The sequence below is a fragment of the Belonocnema kinseyi genome, chromosome 2 (assembly GCF_010883055.1).
Source record: "Belonocnema kinseyi isolate 2016_QV_RU_SX_M_011 chromosome 2, B_treatae_v1, whole genome shotgun sequence".
Classification (NCBI taxonomy): domain Eukaryota; kingdom Metazoa; phylum Arthropoda; class Insecta; order Hymenoptera; family Cynipidae; genus Belonocnema; species Belonocnema kinseyi.
In genome coordinates, this window is record NC_046658.1 from 133,366,329 (window position 1) to 133,385,090 (window position 18,762).

Genomic DNA, 18,762 nt, shown 5'->3' on the forward strand with positions numbered 1-18,762 from the left:
TCGACTCGGGATACTTATAAGATACTACCATGATTTTTTCAGATTTTTCGGTCCAAAAATAAATTAGGCCAAAAACCGGCCTTACCGACCCTCCCCCTTTATCTTTGTAGTTTAAAAATGGTATTATTTGTTTAAAAATTCTTCACTTTTGCTTAAAGTAAGACTATTTTGTTAAAAATGTATTCCTTTTTTTAATGTTCATTTATTTGAATATAAATTTAATTATTTTGTTTAAAAGTCGACTATTTGGTTGAAAATTCAACTGTTTTTGGTTGAAGTATAATTAGTTTGTTTTTAATTTTACTATTTGCTTGGAAATTCAAATATTTTGTTGAAAATTTAATTACTTTAATGAAAATTCAATTAAGTTTTCTGAAAAGTTATCTTGTTTGGTCGACAACTCAACTTTTATTCATTAAATTTATAATCTATTTTGGTTGCAATATCAAATATTACATTTTTTGTAGAAAATTTACCTTTTTTGTTAAAGGTATCAGAATTTTAGTAGAAGATTCATCACTTTAATTGAAAATTGAACTATTTTGTTGAAAATTCAACTGTTTTGTTAAAAATTAATCGTCTTTGGTTGAAAATTGTTTTTATTGGATTTAAAATTCAGTTTTTTTGGGGTTTTCTGATTTGCCTGAGGATTCAATTATTGTTTTGAAAATACCTATTTTTTTGGCTGAAGGCTCATAGTTTTTATTGAATATTTATCTCTTTCTTCGGAAATTTAACAGTGTTTTTGAAAAATCTTTGTTTTGTGAAAATTAATTTTTTAACTAAAAATTTAACTTCCGTTTTTGGTTGAGAATATATCCTTTTGAATTTAATATTTTTTGTTTGAAAATTATTGTCTCTTTGATGAAAATTAATTTTTTTGTTGAAAATTAGACTTTATTCTAAGAAATTTGTCTTTTTGGCTTAGAAATTCAAATATTTGGTAGATATTGTTCGGTTGAAAATCCCACTCTTTCATAGAAGATTCGTTATTTTTTAATTCATTTCAACAATTTTATATTCAAATTTGAAACCTTTTTTTGGTCGAAAGGTCAACTATTTTTGTTGAGAATTCATCTTTTTGGTTGAAAATTTATAATATTTTCTTTAAATGTCGTTAATTTTGGTAAAAAACGGTACTATCGGGTTGAAAATAATTTTTTTTTTGGTTGAAAACTAAACTATTTGGCACCAAATTAATTTTTTTGACTGGAAAATCAACTGATTTTTAGAGATCTTCGCTTTGGCTTGAAAATTGCAGAATTTGGCCTTTCGGATTAACAATTTATCTTTTTTGGCGGAAATTTCTTTTTTTTTGTTTTTTGAAAATTTGTATTTTTCGCATGAAAATTCGACCATTTGATTGAAAATTAAACTAAAAAGTTTTAACTTCAACGACTGTGAGGTCTGGAATTTACATGAATTTTATTTAAAATAATTTATTCCGTTATTTTCGTGAAAAATCACCCCATTCCCTTTGTTTTGGGAGCATTTTTGTCTCCTACAGGGTCGCTACAAGGCCTGGAAGACCTGGAAAAGTCATGGAATTAAAAAAAAATTTTATTAATCTGGAAAAGTCATAAAATTTTGAAAAAATGACTGTAAGTTTTTTAATCGTCTTTATTTCAAGATCTTATTAATCTTGTATTTTATAGCGAATTCTATGTTTGAAAACTGGCAAAGAAAACTTAAGGAAAAGGCAAATATTAACTAAAGTGTAATAACAGGGTGGCCGCTGGACCGGGAAATGACTGGGAATCTTTTGAAACTGGGAAATGACTGAATTTTTTTTTGACCGGGATTTTACAAATTTTTAAAAGAAAAATCTGTCTACATTCGATTTAAACAGTTTTTAAATAATTAGTTGAATTTTTATGTTTTTCAATTATGCTATTATTTAGCTTGCAATGTGTAATTCAAAATTTTTTTACTTTAATAATTTTCCATTTGAAATTTTTGTTTCTAAGTTTACATTTTTAATTTGAAGAATTTTTAAATGTTTTCTTAAAGACTCGAAGAAGTAAAAGAAATAAAAGCTTTTGATGTTGAAAATTTAGAATAAAAAATTGTTGTTTAATAAATAAATAATTTCTTTTTTAATTTATCTGTATTTTAAGTAATAAAACATGAACAACACGATTTGACAAAACGATTTTAAATCAGTTCAAAATTTAAGAATTTTCAGATTTTCACGTTAATATATTCTTAATTGAAGGATTTTATTTAATTTAAAATATTGTTTTAGTCTAAAATATTGAATTTCTAACCCATTCAATTTGTAATTTTTAATTAAAAAAAAAGATTAATTATTGAATATTTAGCAATATTTGAATTTTTATTTAAGACAAGTAAATTGAAACCAAATATTTTAAAGTAAAGAGTCTATAACTGAATTGTTTGACATAGAAAACCTCTAATCGTTAAAATTTAGAAAAATGCTTAATTTGTAAGTACAATTTTTAAATTTTTATATATAATTTATAAATGAACATTTGTAGAAAAAAATTGAGTAGATTTATCTAGAATATTTTTTGAAAATTTGGTTTAAATCTTTGAAAAACTTTTTAAATATTCTCGTAAGATAATTTTTAAAAATGAAAAATTATTTTTAATTTTCCTAGGAATCTTTAGAATATGTTTTTATTCTTTTGAAGCCTTTCACAATTCTTGAAGAGAATCTATTTTTTTTTTTTATTTAAAATCTGCGAAAATCTAGATTTTGTTTTATATTAGGCTATCATTTCAAGTTTTACATTAAGTTTGAATCTTTTCAAAACTTCTAAATATCTCTTGAAATTACTCAAATTTAGCCTGCAAATAATAAATGTTCAATTGTTATTAATACATCCAAATTGTAAAGAAATTTTCTAAAATTTGCAGGATTTTCTGAAAATTGTAGAAAAAATTCTATTTATTTTGACAGATATTTAGAAGTTCTGAAAAAAATTGCAAAATAATTTAAAACAAATTTAAAACAACTTCTAGATTTCTCAAGATTTTAAAATAAAATTTTGAAGCTTTCCAAGGATGTTTAAATTATTCAAAAAGAAAAGAATTGAATTTTCAATTTAAGAAGTGTTTGGTTAAAATATTTTCAATTTTTCAATATTTGATGTTTCTAGCTTAAAATGCGTTAAAATTATATAATTTTGAAAATTTAAAAAATTCTTTGATTGATTTTTGTATTTAGAGCATTGAAAATGATAACGTGGATTTATATTTTTTTATATTGAAAAATGTTAGTACCTTCAATTTTATATGCATAAATTATTGAGCATTTGAACACAAAATTTTTGAATTAAAAACTTTTAAATTTCAATTTTAAAATTTCCAAATTCATTGACCGTGAAAAATGTTTGCGAACCGAGAAAAACCCAGGAAATGTCCGGAAATTTATTTCGCCGATTAAAACGGCTATCGTGAATAATTAAATGAAAGCAAATGGAAGATTCAATGGAAAAGGCAAAAAGAACTTCGTGAACTGATGAAAAGAAGAAATTTATAAACAGATTAAATTTTGATGAATATTAGTATAGACAATTTCATTAGTTTTTGCGATCTAAAAGTTTTATTTAAACTTTGTTAAAAAGTTCAGATTTTTCTTAGAGTACTATTATTTTCATATATAAATTAATAACAAAAAAAATAATATGGTTATGATTACAGAATATTTTTGTTCACTTTGATGAAAATATTATTGAAAGTTGTCTTTAATTCAAGAGAACTGTTTGGTAAACCATTATCATTACATTATAGTTTCATATAATTTAATTTAATTGGCCGAATTAAAAAAAAAAGAAGTAGACCTGGAATTTTTTCAAAATTATACCAAGAAAAGTGATGGAATTTTGTAACCAGACTCTTGTAGCAACCCTGTCTGAAGTCTGCCTGTTGTTAACTAGCTTTAAAAAAAATGAAACGTTGTTTAAAGGACGGCCTGGTACGCTCTGATACTGCAGTGGGTACACCTGACTACATATCACCGGAAGTACTTCAGTCGCAAGGCGGTGAAGGTGTATACGGTCGCGAATGTGACTGGTGGTCCGTCGGCGTCTTCCTTTACGAAATGTTGGTGGGTGACACTCCATTTTACGCGGACTCGCTGGTGGGCACATATTCCAAAATTATGGATCACCGAAATTCTCTCCATTTCCCGCCGGAAGTCGAAATCACTCCTTCGGCCCAAAGCTTGATCTACGGATTTCTCACCGATCGTACGAGACGCTTGGGCAGAAACGGAGTGGACGAGATCAAGAGTCACGCCTTTTTTAAAAATGACCAGTGGACTTTTGAGAATTTGCGCGAGTGTGTGCCACCAGTAGTGCCAGAATTGTCCGGGGACGATGACACGAGTAACTTTGACGATCTGGAAAAGGAAGACGGTCCCGAGGAGAGTTTTCCGGTGCCGAAAGCCTTCTCGGGAAATCATTTGCCCTTCATTGGCTTCACATATTCCGGCGACTATCAGCTGATGGTGAACAATAACAGCCGAGAATCGGTGGACGGTCTCGAGAATCATGTGAACAATGGTATTGGCGATGAGGGAAGAGTCGCGCAACTCGAGAATTTACTCGAGCGTGAAAGACGTCAGGTGGAGAGTCTCGAGTCGAGGCAGCGGACTCTGACTGCTCAGCTGGAGGCGCTCACTGAACGTGAGGCTGAACTTCGCGATGAGGCAGGCCGCGCCGACAAGGAGTTGGCGCTTCTGAGACACAGTCACAAGGAGGCGCAGCGACGCGTCGAGCATGAGACGGATGTTCGGCGAAAGGCCGAGTCGTTGCTGCTTGAATTAAAGAAGAAGTTCGATGAGGAGCAAACGAGACGAGCGAGGGATGCGAGCACGTCGCAGCAAACGTCGGAGCGTATCACGAGTTTGGAGAAGCAGGTGAAGGAGATGCAGGCGAAGCTTGAGAGGGAGACGGAGACGGTGGGTAGGTTGCGAAAACAATCGACTGAAGTGACTGTCGCTCGACAAGCAGCGGAACAAATGGCTAATGAGCTGCAACTGGCGCGAGCTCAATTGCAAGCTCAGAGGGATTCTCTGCAGCAGGAGGTAGCCACTTTACAGGTAAGGAATCAAAAGAGAAGTTGAATGGATTATAATTATAAAATGAGAATGTTTGTTACTCGATTTTTGTTTTTTGTTTTTTTATTTATTTATTACAGGGCCAATTGTCGAAAGAGCGGAGTTCACGATCACAGGCATCGTCTCTCACGGCTGAACTCGAGACGAGACTGTCTGCCTTGCATCTGGAACTTGAGCACAGTCGTGAGAGAGAGGAGAAGGCGACTCTTGACAATAGACAATTGAATGAGAGGATTTCCGAGTTGGAGAAAGAAGCAGCTACCTTGACTCTGGAGTTGAAAGCAGCTCAAGCTAGATATAATCAGGAAGTGGTTGCTCATCAGGAGACGGAGAGATCGAGAATGCTCTCGAAAGAAGAGGCCAATCTGGAAGTTGTTAAAGGTGAATTGTTTAAACTTTTGTTTTGTATCGGGGGGTGTTTACCCTACCTGGAAAACTTGGAATTGTCAGGGATTTTTTTTTCAGGCCAGAGTAATTTTTATTTTCCAGAAATGTTTTGCTAGTTATTACTTGTAGAAGTAGGCCAGGGTATCCGAGAACTTCATTTTCAAAATTCCCTGATTTTTTCTTGACTAATTTTTCATTTTCCTTGATTATTGAGATTCAAATACTGCCTTTTGTTTTTTTTTTTAATCTTGTAATACTTTTAACATTGCATTTTTCATACACGGAATAAGACAGTTATTTCCAATAGAAATTTCAAATTTATTAATTGATTTTGAACCCAAAAAAGTATTTTCTACTATAAAAGAAGGCTTTTCAAAAATACTTTCATTTTCAAACTAAACAGATAAGTGCCCAACAAAAAATTATCATAGTTTATATTTCAATAAAGAAGATGAAATTTATTTTAAAGAAGATGTTTAAATCCAAAATGACGAATTTTCAAAAAACACAAATTTTTTACTTAAGAAAGAAATAAAAGTTGATCAAAATTGTTGAACCTTCAGGCCAAAAAGACGAATTTTTTCTACAAAAATTCAATTTTCAAACAAAAAATATGACTTTTCAGCAAAATATCAATGTTTACCCAGCTAAAATTAGATTTGAGGCCCAGAAAATTATTTATTTACCAAAAAAAAGGAGAATCTTTAACTCAAGAAGGTCAATCTTAAAAATAAGATTCCACAAAATCCATCAAATCTTTCAAAAAAAAAAGTTGAATACTTAAGCAAAGAAAAAGGATTTTTAACCAAAAAGTTTTAATTTCATTAGAAACTATCAAAATATGAATTGTTACATCAAAAAATAAGTTTCTACCTAACAAATTGAATTTTTAATTCAAAAAGACGAATTTTTAACCAGAAAGGATGAATTTAGAAACAAAATTGTTGAATTCTCTACCAAACAGTTGCATTTTTTCCAAAACAAATACAATTTTTCTTAAAGCAGATGAATTTTTATTTAAAATAGATGAATTTTAATTCAAGAAAGATTCCACTTGATTTTTCAAGGTCAAAATATTAAATTTTTTTAAACAAAAAAGATGTTTTTACGTAACAAATTGAATTTTTAATCCAAAAAGATGAATTTTTTCAACTAGAAAGGATGAATTTTTAACAAAATTGTTGAATTCTCTACCAAACATTTGCATTTTTTTGCCAAAACAGATAGCATTTTTCTTAAAGCAGATGGATGTTTATTTAAACTAAAATTTTTAAATAGTTTAATTATCATTCAAAAGAGATTCCAGTTTATTTTTAAAGGTCAAAATATGAATTTTTAAACAAAAAAAGAAGTTTCTAAGAAAAAATTGAATTTTCAATCCAAAAAGATGAATTTTTTCAACCAGAAAGGATGAATTTTTAACAAATTTGTTGAATTCTTTACCAAACAATTGCATTTTTTTGCCAAAACAGATAACATTTTTCTTAAAGCAGATGAATTTTTATTTAAAATAAAATTTTTAAATAGTTTAATTATCATTCAAAAGAGATTCCAGTTGATTTTTCAAGATCAAAATATGAATTTTTAAACAAAAAAGAGTTTTCAAAAAACAAAAAATGGAATTTTTATTCAAAAAGACCAATTTTTTCTACCAAAAAGGATGAGGCATTTTTAATGAAAAATGATAAATTTTCTTTTTAAAGTAGAATTTTCAAGCAAATAGTTGCACTATTATTTATGAAAGATGAAATTTATATTTAAACATATGAATTTCTGATTAAAAAGAAAAGAAAAAGCAAATTTTCAAAAAATAGTGGAATTTTCATCCAGAAAGAATTTTAGATCTCTCTTTAACCTCAAAATAATAAATTTGTATAAAAACTAAATTTTCTTCGCAATAGTTCATTTTGCAAAAAAGCAGCAGAATATTTAACCAAAAATCATGAATTATCAACCGAAATATTAAATTTTCAACCCAACAGTTGTAAATTTTTCTTTATTAAATTTAAAATTCATTTATTTCGTTGAAAATTAACGTATTTTCTTTTTAAAAAATAACTTTTTGGTAGAGAATCGACTTTTTTTGTAGAAAATGATGTCCTTTCTTTGAAATTTAATCTCATTGTTTAAATATTCTTCTTAATGGTTGAAAATTCCAGTATTCTAGTTAAATATTCATCATTTTAGTTAAAAATTCATCTTTTAAGTCAAGAATAAATTTACTTGTTTGAAAAATACACTGTTTTGTTGAAAATTGATCTTTTTATTGAAGATTCATTATTTTAATCAAAAATTAATTTATTTGTTTGAAAAATGAGGTATATTTGATTGAAAATTATTTTTTTTTCTGATGAACAGAAATTTTTTACCGAAAATTCAACTATTTTTTTTTTTAAATTTGTTTCTTTTTTTATTTAAAATAATTATGTCTCAAACTGAAAATGCAAGTGTTATTTCAGTTGAATATTTCAAAATTAAATTACAATATAAAAATTTATCTCTTTGAAACTTAATTTTTTTAACGAAAATTTAACTTCAATTGTTGGTTGAAAAATTCTCTTTTTTAGATGAAATTTCGTCTTTGTTGGCAGGAATTAATCTTCTTTATAGAAAGTTCTTCTATTAGGTTAAAAATTCAACTATTCCAGCTCAAAATTCATAATTTTAACTGAAATTGTAACTGTTACTAATTGAAAATTGAGCTATTAAATTTTTTTTTGAAAATTTATTTTTTTTAGTTGAACATTTATGTATTTTTTGAAAATTCTTCTTTTTTTTGGTTGAAATTAATCTTCAATGAGAAAATATACCTAATACAATTGAATATTCCATGATTTGAGTTAAATTTATCTGTTTTTTATTGAAGATTTATCTTTTTTTGTAGAAATTGATCTTTTTTGTTGAAAAATTAATTTTTTGGTTTAATATTCAACTATTCCAGTAGAAGATTCATTAGTTTAGTTGAAAATTGGTTTATTAGTTGAAAGTTTATCTTTTTTAGTTGCAAATGCATTTATTGGTTGAAAATTAATCTTTTTTAGTTGAATATTTATTTTTCTTAGCTGAAAATTGAATTATTTGGTTGAAAAATCATCTATTTGTTGAAAATTTAAATATTTGTTTAAAGATTCGTGTATTTTGTCGAAAAATCGTATTTTTGTTGAAGATTAATTTATTTTAGGTTGAAAATTCGACTCTTCCAGTTGAAGATTCACCATTTTAGTTGAAAATTTATCTTTTTTAGTTAAAAAGTCAACCCTTTTCTTAAATATTTATTTTTCTTTTGTAAAAATTCAATTATTTGGTTGTGAATCATGTATTTGTTGAAAGTTTAAATATTTGTTGAAAAATTAACCTTTTTTCGATGAAATTTCAGGTATTCCAGTTAAACATTTATCGATTTGTTCCTTACTATTTGTTAAAAAATTCATTTCTATTAGTTGAAATTTCAAGTATTCCAGTTAAATATTTATCTATCTGTTCCTTATTATTTGTTTAAAAAATCTTGTATTTTGTCGAAAAATAGTCTTTTTGTTAAAAATTAATATATTTTCGGTAAAAAAATCATATATTTTTTTTAATTCAAATATTTTCTTAAAAATTCATGTATTTTAGTTGAAAATTCACTCGTTAGGTTAAAAATGGATATTTTTTAGTTGAAATTAAACTAATTGGTTGAATACTCATGTATTTTGTTGAAAAATCATTTGTTTTTTCTTTGTTTAGAAAATTAATCTTCTTGTTTGAAAATTCATCTTTTTGTTTTAAAATTAATCTGTTCCAGTTGAATATTTATTATTCATTACCATCTTTAAAAATATTTTGTTTGTAGAAAATTAATTTCTTTAACTGAAAATTCATCTGTTTCATTTTTTGCTGAAAGCTGATATTTTTTAGTTGAAAATTGGACCATTTGGTTATAAATTAATCTTTTTTTAGTTCAAAATTCAACTATTTGTTTGATATTTCATATAGTTTGTTGAGGAATCGTCTTTTTGATTGAAAATTTATCTTTTTTAGTTTAAAATTCATTTGTTTTGTAGAAATTAATCTGCTTCGTTTAAAATTCATCCTTTTGGTTTAATATTCAGCTATTCCAGGTAAAGATTCATCATTTTAATTGAAAATTCATTTATTGGTTAAAAATGTATCTTTTTTTAGTTGAAAATTAAACTCTAGTTAAACATTTATTTTTCTTAGCTGAAAATTTATGTATTTTGTAGAAAATGTAACCATTTCATTAAAAATTAATGTATTTTGTTGAAAAATCGTTTTTTTTTTGTCAAAAATTAATTTATTTTTGCTTGAAAAATCATGTATTTTTTTGAAAATGCAAATTTTTTTTTAAATTCATGTTTTTTGGTTGAATATTGAAATATTCCAGCTAAAGATTCATCGTTTTAGTTGAAACTTCATTTTTTCTGTTAAAAATTCAACTATTTCAGTAAAAGATTCATCATTTTAGTTGAAAGTTCACTAGTTAGGTTAAAAATGTACCTTTTTTTATGTGAAATTAAGCTATTTGGTTGAATATTCATGTATTTTGTTGAAAAATATTTTGTTCTTTCTTTTTGGTAGTAAATTAATCTTCTTGTTTGAAAATTTATCTTTTAGCTTTAAGATTAATTTGTTCCAGTTGAAAATTTATCATTTTAGTTAAAAATTCATTACCTTGCTTAACTTTTTCTTGTGTTTAAAATTAATTTTTTTAACTGAAAATTGATCTGTTCCATTTTTTGCGGAAAACTGATATTTTTAAGTTCAAAAATAAACCACATGGTTGAAAATTAATACTTTTTAGTTTAAAATTCAACTATTTGTTTGATATTTCATATAGTTTGTTGAGAAATCGTCTTTTTGATTGAAAACTTTCGTTTAAAATTCAAGTATTTGATTAAAAATTTATGTATTTTGTCGAAAAATCGTCTTTTTCTTGAAAATTAATATATTTTCGGTTAAAAAATCATTTTGTTTGGTTGAATATTGAACTATTCCAGCTAGAGATTCATCATTTTCGTTGAGAATTCATCTTATCTGTTTAAAATTGAACTATTTCAGTAGAAGATTCATCATTTTAGTTGAAAACTTACTAGTTAGGTTAAAAATGGATATTTTTTAGTTGAGATTAAACTATTTGGTTGAATATTCATGTATTTTGTTGAAAAATATTTGGTTTTTTCTTTTTGGTGGAAAATTATTCTTCTTGTTTGATAATTCATATTTTTGTTTTAAAATTAATTTGTTGTGTAATCGTCTTTTTGATTGAAAATTAATCTTTTTTAGATTAAAATTCAAGTATTTGATTAAAAATTCATGTATTTTGTCGAAAAATCGTCTTTTTCTTGAAAATTAATATATTTTCGGTTAAAAAATCATTTTTTTTGGTTGAATATTGAACTATTCCAGCTAGAGATTCATCATTTTCGTTGAAAATTCATCTTATCTGTTTGAAATTGAACTATTTCAGTGGAAGATTCATAATTTTAGTTGAAAACTCACTAGTTAGGTTAAAAATGGATCTTTTTTAGTTGAGATTAAACTATTTGGTTGAATATTCATGTATTTTGTTGAAAAATATTTGGTTTTTTCTTTTTGGGGGAAAATTATTCTTCTTGTTTGAAAATTCATATTTTTGTTTTAAAACTAATCTGTTTTAAAATTAATTTGTTGTGTAATCGTCTTTTCAATTGAAAATTCATCTTTTTTAGTTTAAAACCCAACTATTTGGTTAAAAATTCATCTATCTTTTTGGAAATTCAATTCTTTAACTTGCAAATTTCAGAATTTGAAGTGTTTTAAATCTAATTTAATCATACGCGGAGAGAAATTTCAAGAGATTAATTTAAGGAACTACTCCTTGATCTTATTCTAGCTTTGGTACAAGAACCAAGGTCTTGGAACCCTTGCTTTTAAAGCAATGGTCGTGAATTAATCTCTTAAAATTTCTGCCTGTGTAGTACTTTGAAAAATTATTCCTGGAAAAAACCTGAAATTGTCAGGGAATTTTTTCCCAAGATTTTAGTAGACACCCTTTATGCGATCTGTTGATTTTAACAAAGATATTTTTTGTTTAATTTCACGCTTATCAGGTCGAATGGATCGAATTTTCAAAGGTATGAAGTCTTTGGGCTTTGTCTAAAAATATGTTAGAGGAAAATAATATCATAGATGATAGTTTTATCTACTCTAATAGTAGTATTTTACGCTCAAGTTGTATTTCTTGTAATCAACAGCGTTACAAGCAAAGTTGAATGAGGAGAAAAGTGGAAGGCAACGGGCCGAATCATTGGCTCAGGAGAAGGAACGCCAGACGTCGATGTTGTCTGTTGATTATCGTCAAATTCAACAGCGACTGCAAAAATTGGAGGGTGAGCATCGCCAGGAGGTGGAAAAGGTGAAGGTTCTTCAGGGCCAGGTGGAGCAGGAGCAGCAGAAGAGGACCAATTTGCAAACCGAATTGGCCCAGCAGTCCTCGGAAGCTGGTAGGCTACGTGCTCGAGAACAGCAGTTGATGGACGAGGTTGCTCAGTTGCGAGAATCGAAACGGCAGATTGAGGAAGAGCTGCATCATTTGAAAACTCAGCGGAATGTCGATCAGCTTCAAATGAAGGAGCTTCAGGAGCAGTTGGAGGCGGAAGCATATTTTTCGGTGAGATATTTCTTCCTCATGTGTATTTTTTAAACCAGAGGTTGGCCATTCAAACCGGGAGAATCGGGGAATCCGGGATAAAGCCGGGATTTAATGTTAAAAAACGGGGAATTTACCTCTGATCGAATTTTAATTTAAGTTTTTATCATTTCGTTTAATTTAGAAAAGTGATTTTTACTTTATCTAGCATTTATAAACATTTTGAATTAGGGTTTAAAGAAATCGCTTTTTTATATCTTTATTAACACTCTAACGGTACACTGGTGCGAATTCGCACCTGAAGTTTTTTTCTTCTTTTTGGCATTTACGCAAACAAAGCTGCAACGGATTATCCCCATATATATTAAATATATATGTTAAATATGTGTTATATATGCTAGTTGCTTATTTTATGTTTAATATTAACATTGCAAACACCTAGAAGATTGATAATATTAATACAAAAAAAGTTTCTTTCTAAATACTTTTTTAAACACTTTTTAGTTGAGTTTTCAAATCAAAAAGATAAATTTTTAATCTAAGAAATTAATTTATAACTAAAATGATGAATGTTCAACCAAGAATATGAATTTTCATTTAAAAAATCAATTTAAAAAATAATTAATTAGTAACAAAATAGTTTAATTTAAAACTCAAAATTTTTAACCAAAATAGGTATAGTTTTAACAAAATATATCAATTTTTAACTAAAAACTATACATTTACAAACCAAAACTTTAATCGTTTAATTTCCAGTTAGAGAATTAAATTTTAAACCAAAAAACCCCTGAGTTTTCAGCAAAATTAATTAATTTTTAACAAAAAAAAGAAACGAATGTTTAGCAAAAGAAATTAATTTGTAATCACAGTGATGAATTTTCAACCAAAAATATAAATGTTTGGCCAAAAAGTGGAATTTTCAACCAAAATAGATTAATTCTTAAAAAAGGAAAAAACAACTTAATTTTCAATAAAAGCGATGTAAACTTTCAACGAAATAGTATAATTTTCAACCAAAAAGATCAATTTTTAACTTATAAGATGAATTTTCTACCAAAATAGAAGAATTTTCAACAAAGTACATACATTTTCAAGCAAATATTTAAATTCTTGAAGGGGTTCTGAAACAAAAAAAGGAATGGGTCATCAGGAAATATTCTTCCAGAAATTCGGAATTTCAATAAAATACAGGAATTTGAAACGAAATATTTGAATTTTCAATTCAAGAAGAGAAATTTTGAATGAAAAAAGAAGTTTTTTCAACTAAAATGATAAACCATCAACCAAATAAATAAATTTTTGACAAAGAAGTTCCACTTCCAACTAAGTAGTTGAATTTTCAACCAAAAATAATGAATTTTTAACAAAAAATGTGATTTGATCCCGAATAAAAAAGTTCAAAGCTTTTGAATAATTATGAATGATTGGACTAGAAATGACTGATGTTTTATTAAAAAAATAAAATAATATTAAGTTTTGAAAATTTCAAAATGTAGGGTAAAATAATATGGAAGACTTTGATACAATTTTTTTAATTTTTCAGGATTTAGAAATTTTTTTAGGTAAACTGCATTTTGTCGGGGTGTAAAGAAAATGAAAAAATTTTTTTAAAGATTTATGGGGAATTTTTAAATAATTGTTTTTTAAGGAATTTAAAGAAAAAATCAAAAAGACCACAAAACATTTTGAATTGTGTCATATAATTTTTTTTAAAGTTTGTAAAAGATTTTGAACCGAAATTGGTCAATTTAAAAATATTATATCATTTTAGAAAAAATTTAAGTAAGGTTAAGAGATTCAAAATTCAACTATTTGGCTGAATTTTTTTTTGCTTCGATTGAAAATCAAACTATTTCATTAAAACTCTTGTATTTTATTGAACAATTGTATTTTTTTGGTAGAAAGTCGATCTTTTTGCTTGAAAATTAATTTAAATTTAATTTTTTTTTCTGAAAATTCAACTATTTTATTTATTTTAAATTTAGTGAAAATATTATTTTCATTTAGTTAATTTTTATTTTTTGTTTTAAAAATTAATCTTCTTGGTTCAAAACTCAAATATTTTAAATAAAAATTAATCATTTTAGTCAAAATTTATGTTTTTAATTTAGAATTAAGTTATTATAGTTAATTCAAAACTTTAGTTGAAATTTCATCACTTTATTTAAAAACTTAACTATTTTTCTTAATTATTTTTTAACTTTATATTTAAATCCTCCAATTGAATATTTCAACATTTTAGTTAAAAATGTATTCCTTTGAAACTTAATTTTGAAAAAATAAAAATTTTACTATTCAATTTTTGGTTAAAAATTATTTTTTCTAGTTAAAAATTCGTATTTTTTGGACTAGAAATGATTTAGACTTTATTTAAAAAGGATAATATTAAGTTTTGGAGATTTCAAAATCTGGGGTAAAAGAATATGGAAGCCTTTGAGGCATTTTTTTTTAATTTTTGAGAATTTAGACATTTTTTTAGGCAAACTGAATTTTGTCCAGGTATCAAGAAAATGAAAAAAAGTTCTAAGATTCATTGGCAATTTTTAAATCATTGTATTGTAAGGAATTTCAAGAGTAAATTTTAAAAAAGACCACAAAACATTTTGAATTGTTTCCTCAAATTTGGTAAAAGTGTGTAAAAGATTTTAAAGCAAATTGGTCAATTTTGCTATATTACATAATTTTAGAAAAAAAACTGAGTAAGTTTAACAGATATTCAGACGTTTTGAAACGATTAAAAAATAATAAAAAATTGTGAAGATTTTTTTACGAATTTTGTAAAGTTTCAAGAAAATGAAAGGCATTTTTTTCAGGTTGCTAGGAAAAGTTAAAATAATTTTTTATTTTGAAAAATTTATTTTAAGCGATTATTTAAAAAGACTTCGAAAATTGTCAAAAAATAATTTGAAAAATTTTAATGCAAGTTTTTAAATTTTGAATAATACATAAAAAATTCAGGAAAAATCAAAATAATTTTTAGAGATTAGAAGGTTTAAAAGGTCTCACAATATAAAAAAAAAGAAAGAATTTTCCTTATATTTATGCGAAAATTAAAAAAGATTTTTAAACATATTTGAAAATTTTCAGAAAAATTATTCAAGTCAGTTAAAATATTTTCAGGAATTTAAGACGTTTTAAATAGATTAGAAATCTTTGAAAACTGGAAAACGTTTTCGAAAATGTATAAAATATTTCTTGATTCCTTTCCATTTTGTAAAAGTCCTAAACATATTTTTATTCCTTAAATTTAAAGTTGCCGAAAATAATGAATAAATTATTAATTAATGAATAATTAAATTGTTTCAAATTTAGGGAATTGAAATATTTTTGGAGATTTAATAAATCGTTTATTTTATAAGTCGATCTCAAATTCTGTCAATTTCAGTCTCGGATATTTTTAAATTCGGTATTTCATTTTTTGTCAATTAAAAATCTTGTCGATATTTGAAATTTAGGAAATTTTATAAACTTTATTAAAAATTAATTTTTTTTTATTGAAGATTCATTTCTGGTTGAAAATGTAACTAATTTGTTGAAAATCAATGTTTTTTATCTAAAAATTTAACTATTCTAGTAGAAAATATAATTATTATTATTTTTTTTTTTTTTGTGAAGATTGAGATTTTCTCCCTCTTTTTTCAATTGTCATTTTTGCCTCGAATCTTAAATTGAAAATTAATCTTTTTTTTGCAATGAAATTTCAACTGTTTGGCTGAAAAAGTACATTTTTTACTTAAAAATTCAACTATTTGTTTGAAAATTTATTTACTTTTTGGGAAGTTCGTCTTTTTATAGAAAATTAATCTTTATTGTTAAAAATTCCTCTTTTTCATAAAAATTTCAGCTATTTTCGTATGTAGATTGATCATTTTAGTTAAAAATTAACCATTTTGGTTGAAAATTAATTTCTTCAACTGAAAATTTAATTGTTCCATTTTCAATTGAAAATTGTTTTTTCCTGGTTCAAAATTCGAAAAATTTGAATGAAAATTTATCTTTTTTAATAGAAAATTCATGTATATGGTTGAAAATATTCGTATTTGATTAAAAAATCGATTTTTTTAAATAGGCAATTATCTTTTTCTTTGACAGTAATTAATTTATTAAAAGTTCAATTTTTTGTTTGAAAAGTTTAAGATTCATTTTTTGACTAAAAATTCAATTCAATTTTTGGTTGAAAATGATCTTTTTTAGTTGAGAATTCTTCTATTTATTTTTTTTTGTATTTATTGGTTTCAATTAAATATTTCATAGTTTTAGTTGAAAATTCATCTAGTTGGCTTAAAATTAATTTTTAATATTTTTAATTTAATTATTTGAATTTTGGTTGATAATTTATCTTTTTTATTAAACATTTTTTGTCTAGTTAAACATTCAACTATTTCAGTTGAAGGTTCATTGGTTTCGTTGGAAGAGAATTGACCTTTTTTTGTTCAAAATTTCAAAATTTGGATGAAAATTTGTCTTTTTTAATTGAAAATTCACGTATTTTGTTTTAAAAAAATATACTTTTTTGGTAGAAAATATATTTTTTTGGCTGAAAGTTATTTTTTTCTTTGAAAGTTAATCTCCGTATATAAAAGTTCTTCAGTGAAATATTTATCAGTTTAGTTCAAAATTCATCTTTCAGGTTATAAATTAATTAATTGGTTAAAAAAAATCTTTTCTGCATAATTTATTTTTTATATTGAACATTCATCATTTTAATTAAAAATTAATTTTTTTGATTGAAAAATGAGCTATTTGATTAGAAAATTTGTTAACAAATCATTTTTTGTGATTTAAAATTCAACTATTCCAGTTGAGGATTCATTATTTTAGTTACAAATTCATCAGTTTGGTTGAAGTTAAAATTTTTTCATTAAAAATGTAACTATTCCATTTTCTGTTGAAAATTAATTTTTTTAGTACAAAATTTAAATATTTTGTTAAAAATTGGTCTCCTTTGATTGAAAATTTGACTATTTCGTTAAAATTCTTTCATTTTGTTGAAAAATTGTAATTTTTGTAGACATTTTTTTGTGTTGTTTTAAAATTAATCTTATTCTTGAAAATTTCGTATTTTGGTTAAAAATTCAAGTATTCCAATTAAATATTCATAATTTTATTAAAAAATTCATATTTTTAGCTTAAAATTAATGTATTTTGTTGAAAAATTGTATTTTTTGGTACAAAATTAATATTCCATCATTTTAGATGAAAATTTATCTCTTTGTTCAATTTTTGAGTGAAAACTTATATTATTTAGATGAGACTTCATCTTTTTGGTAGAAATTAATATTATTTTTTAAATTACATTTTTCTGTTGAAAATTCAACTATTCCAGTTAAAGATTCATAATTTTAATTGAAAATTTATCAGTTGGGTTGAAAATTAATTTAAAGAAAATTGAAAATTAGTTTTTTTTTTTCAGTTAAATATTCATGTATGTATTTTGTTGAAAAAGCGTTTTTTTTTGTATAAAATTAATCTTCTTGTTTGAAAGCTCATATTTTTAGTTGATTTTTTTATCATAATTTAATTTAGTTACGTGAAAATTTAATTATTCTACTTTTGGATGAAAACTGATATTCTTTAATTCAAAATTCAACTATTTGGTTGAAAATTGGCCTTTTTTGGTTAAATATTCATGTATTTTGTTGAAAAATCTTATTTTTTGTTAGAAAATTAATCTTCTTCTTTGAAAGTTCATCTTTAGCTGTATAAAAAGTTTGGTAAAAAATTATATTTTTTAACTGAAAATTTGTTGCTTTAAAAGTCATTTTTCATGATTATAACGAAATATACGTTTCTTATTAAAAAACGGTCGAAAGCAAATTTTCTATATCTATTTTAGGCGAAAAATGTTTTCATTGAACATTTGATTATATTTTTTTTTATCCAAAAATAAGTAAATTATTTCATGCTGTAGTTTTTCTGTGAAATGGATTACAATTTTTTTAAAGTACATATTTTCAATGAATAAAACTAGAACCTAAACAAAAATCTAAATTTTAAGACTTTGCGAGAAGTTAAATTGACAACAAAAAAACGAGAACCTAGAAATTAACCTAGAAAATTGGAAAAAAAAATTTTAACTTGAATATTTTGACATCAAAATTAAATATGGCGGTTATTGTATACAAAAATAGTGAAAAATGTTTGATTTTTTATTTTTATAATTTTTTTCAGACATCAAACGCGTTAATATCTTAACATTTCTTCAACGATCGGTGTACAAAATTCTTAAACTTTAATAGCAAATTTTATGTATATGTTTTTTTCTTCCAAAATGACGGACAAAATGCAAAAATGATCCAAAAACTGGTTTTTTCCATCATTTTTATTTTTGTCAAAAACTTAAAAGTTTAAAAAAAAGTTCCATGGAATAAAAATGTTTTAATGTGAACCATAGAACACTATGAAATTTTTTTAGATTTTTTTAGAAAAAATTTTCAAAAAATCTGAAAAAATTCAAAAATATTCTTTGACTAATTCTAAGACATTTTTAATCTTCGAAAATTTGTACCAGAGCCTATAGATTTTGGGAAATAGTTGATCAAACTTCACGTGAAAAAACTTTTTTTGAAACTTTGAAGTTTTTGAGAAAAACAAACGATGATGGAAAAAAAAAACAGTTTTTGGAACATTTTTGCATTTTTACCGCCATTTTGGAAGAAAA

At 25.1% G+C, this 18,762-nt stretch overlaps 1 protein-coding gene across 1 annotated transcript in view; it reads left to right on the forward strand.

Annotated features, from left to right (window-relative positions):
* Positions 1–18,762, forward strand: part of LOC117182991 (rho-associated protein kinase 2) — an 86,985-nt gene that overhangs the window by 19,089 nt on the left and 49,134 nt on the right. Inside the window, exons 4-6 of the mRNA XM_033376118.1 lie at positions 3,932–5,068; positions 5,167–5,467; positions 11,707–12,144. Coding sequence (XP_033232009.1) covers positions 3,932–5,068; positions 5,167–5,467; positions 11,707–12,144 — 1,876 coding nt within the window. The remainder of the gene's footprint in view (positions 1–3,931; positions 5,069–5,166; positions 5,468–11,706; positions 12,145–18,762) is intronic.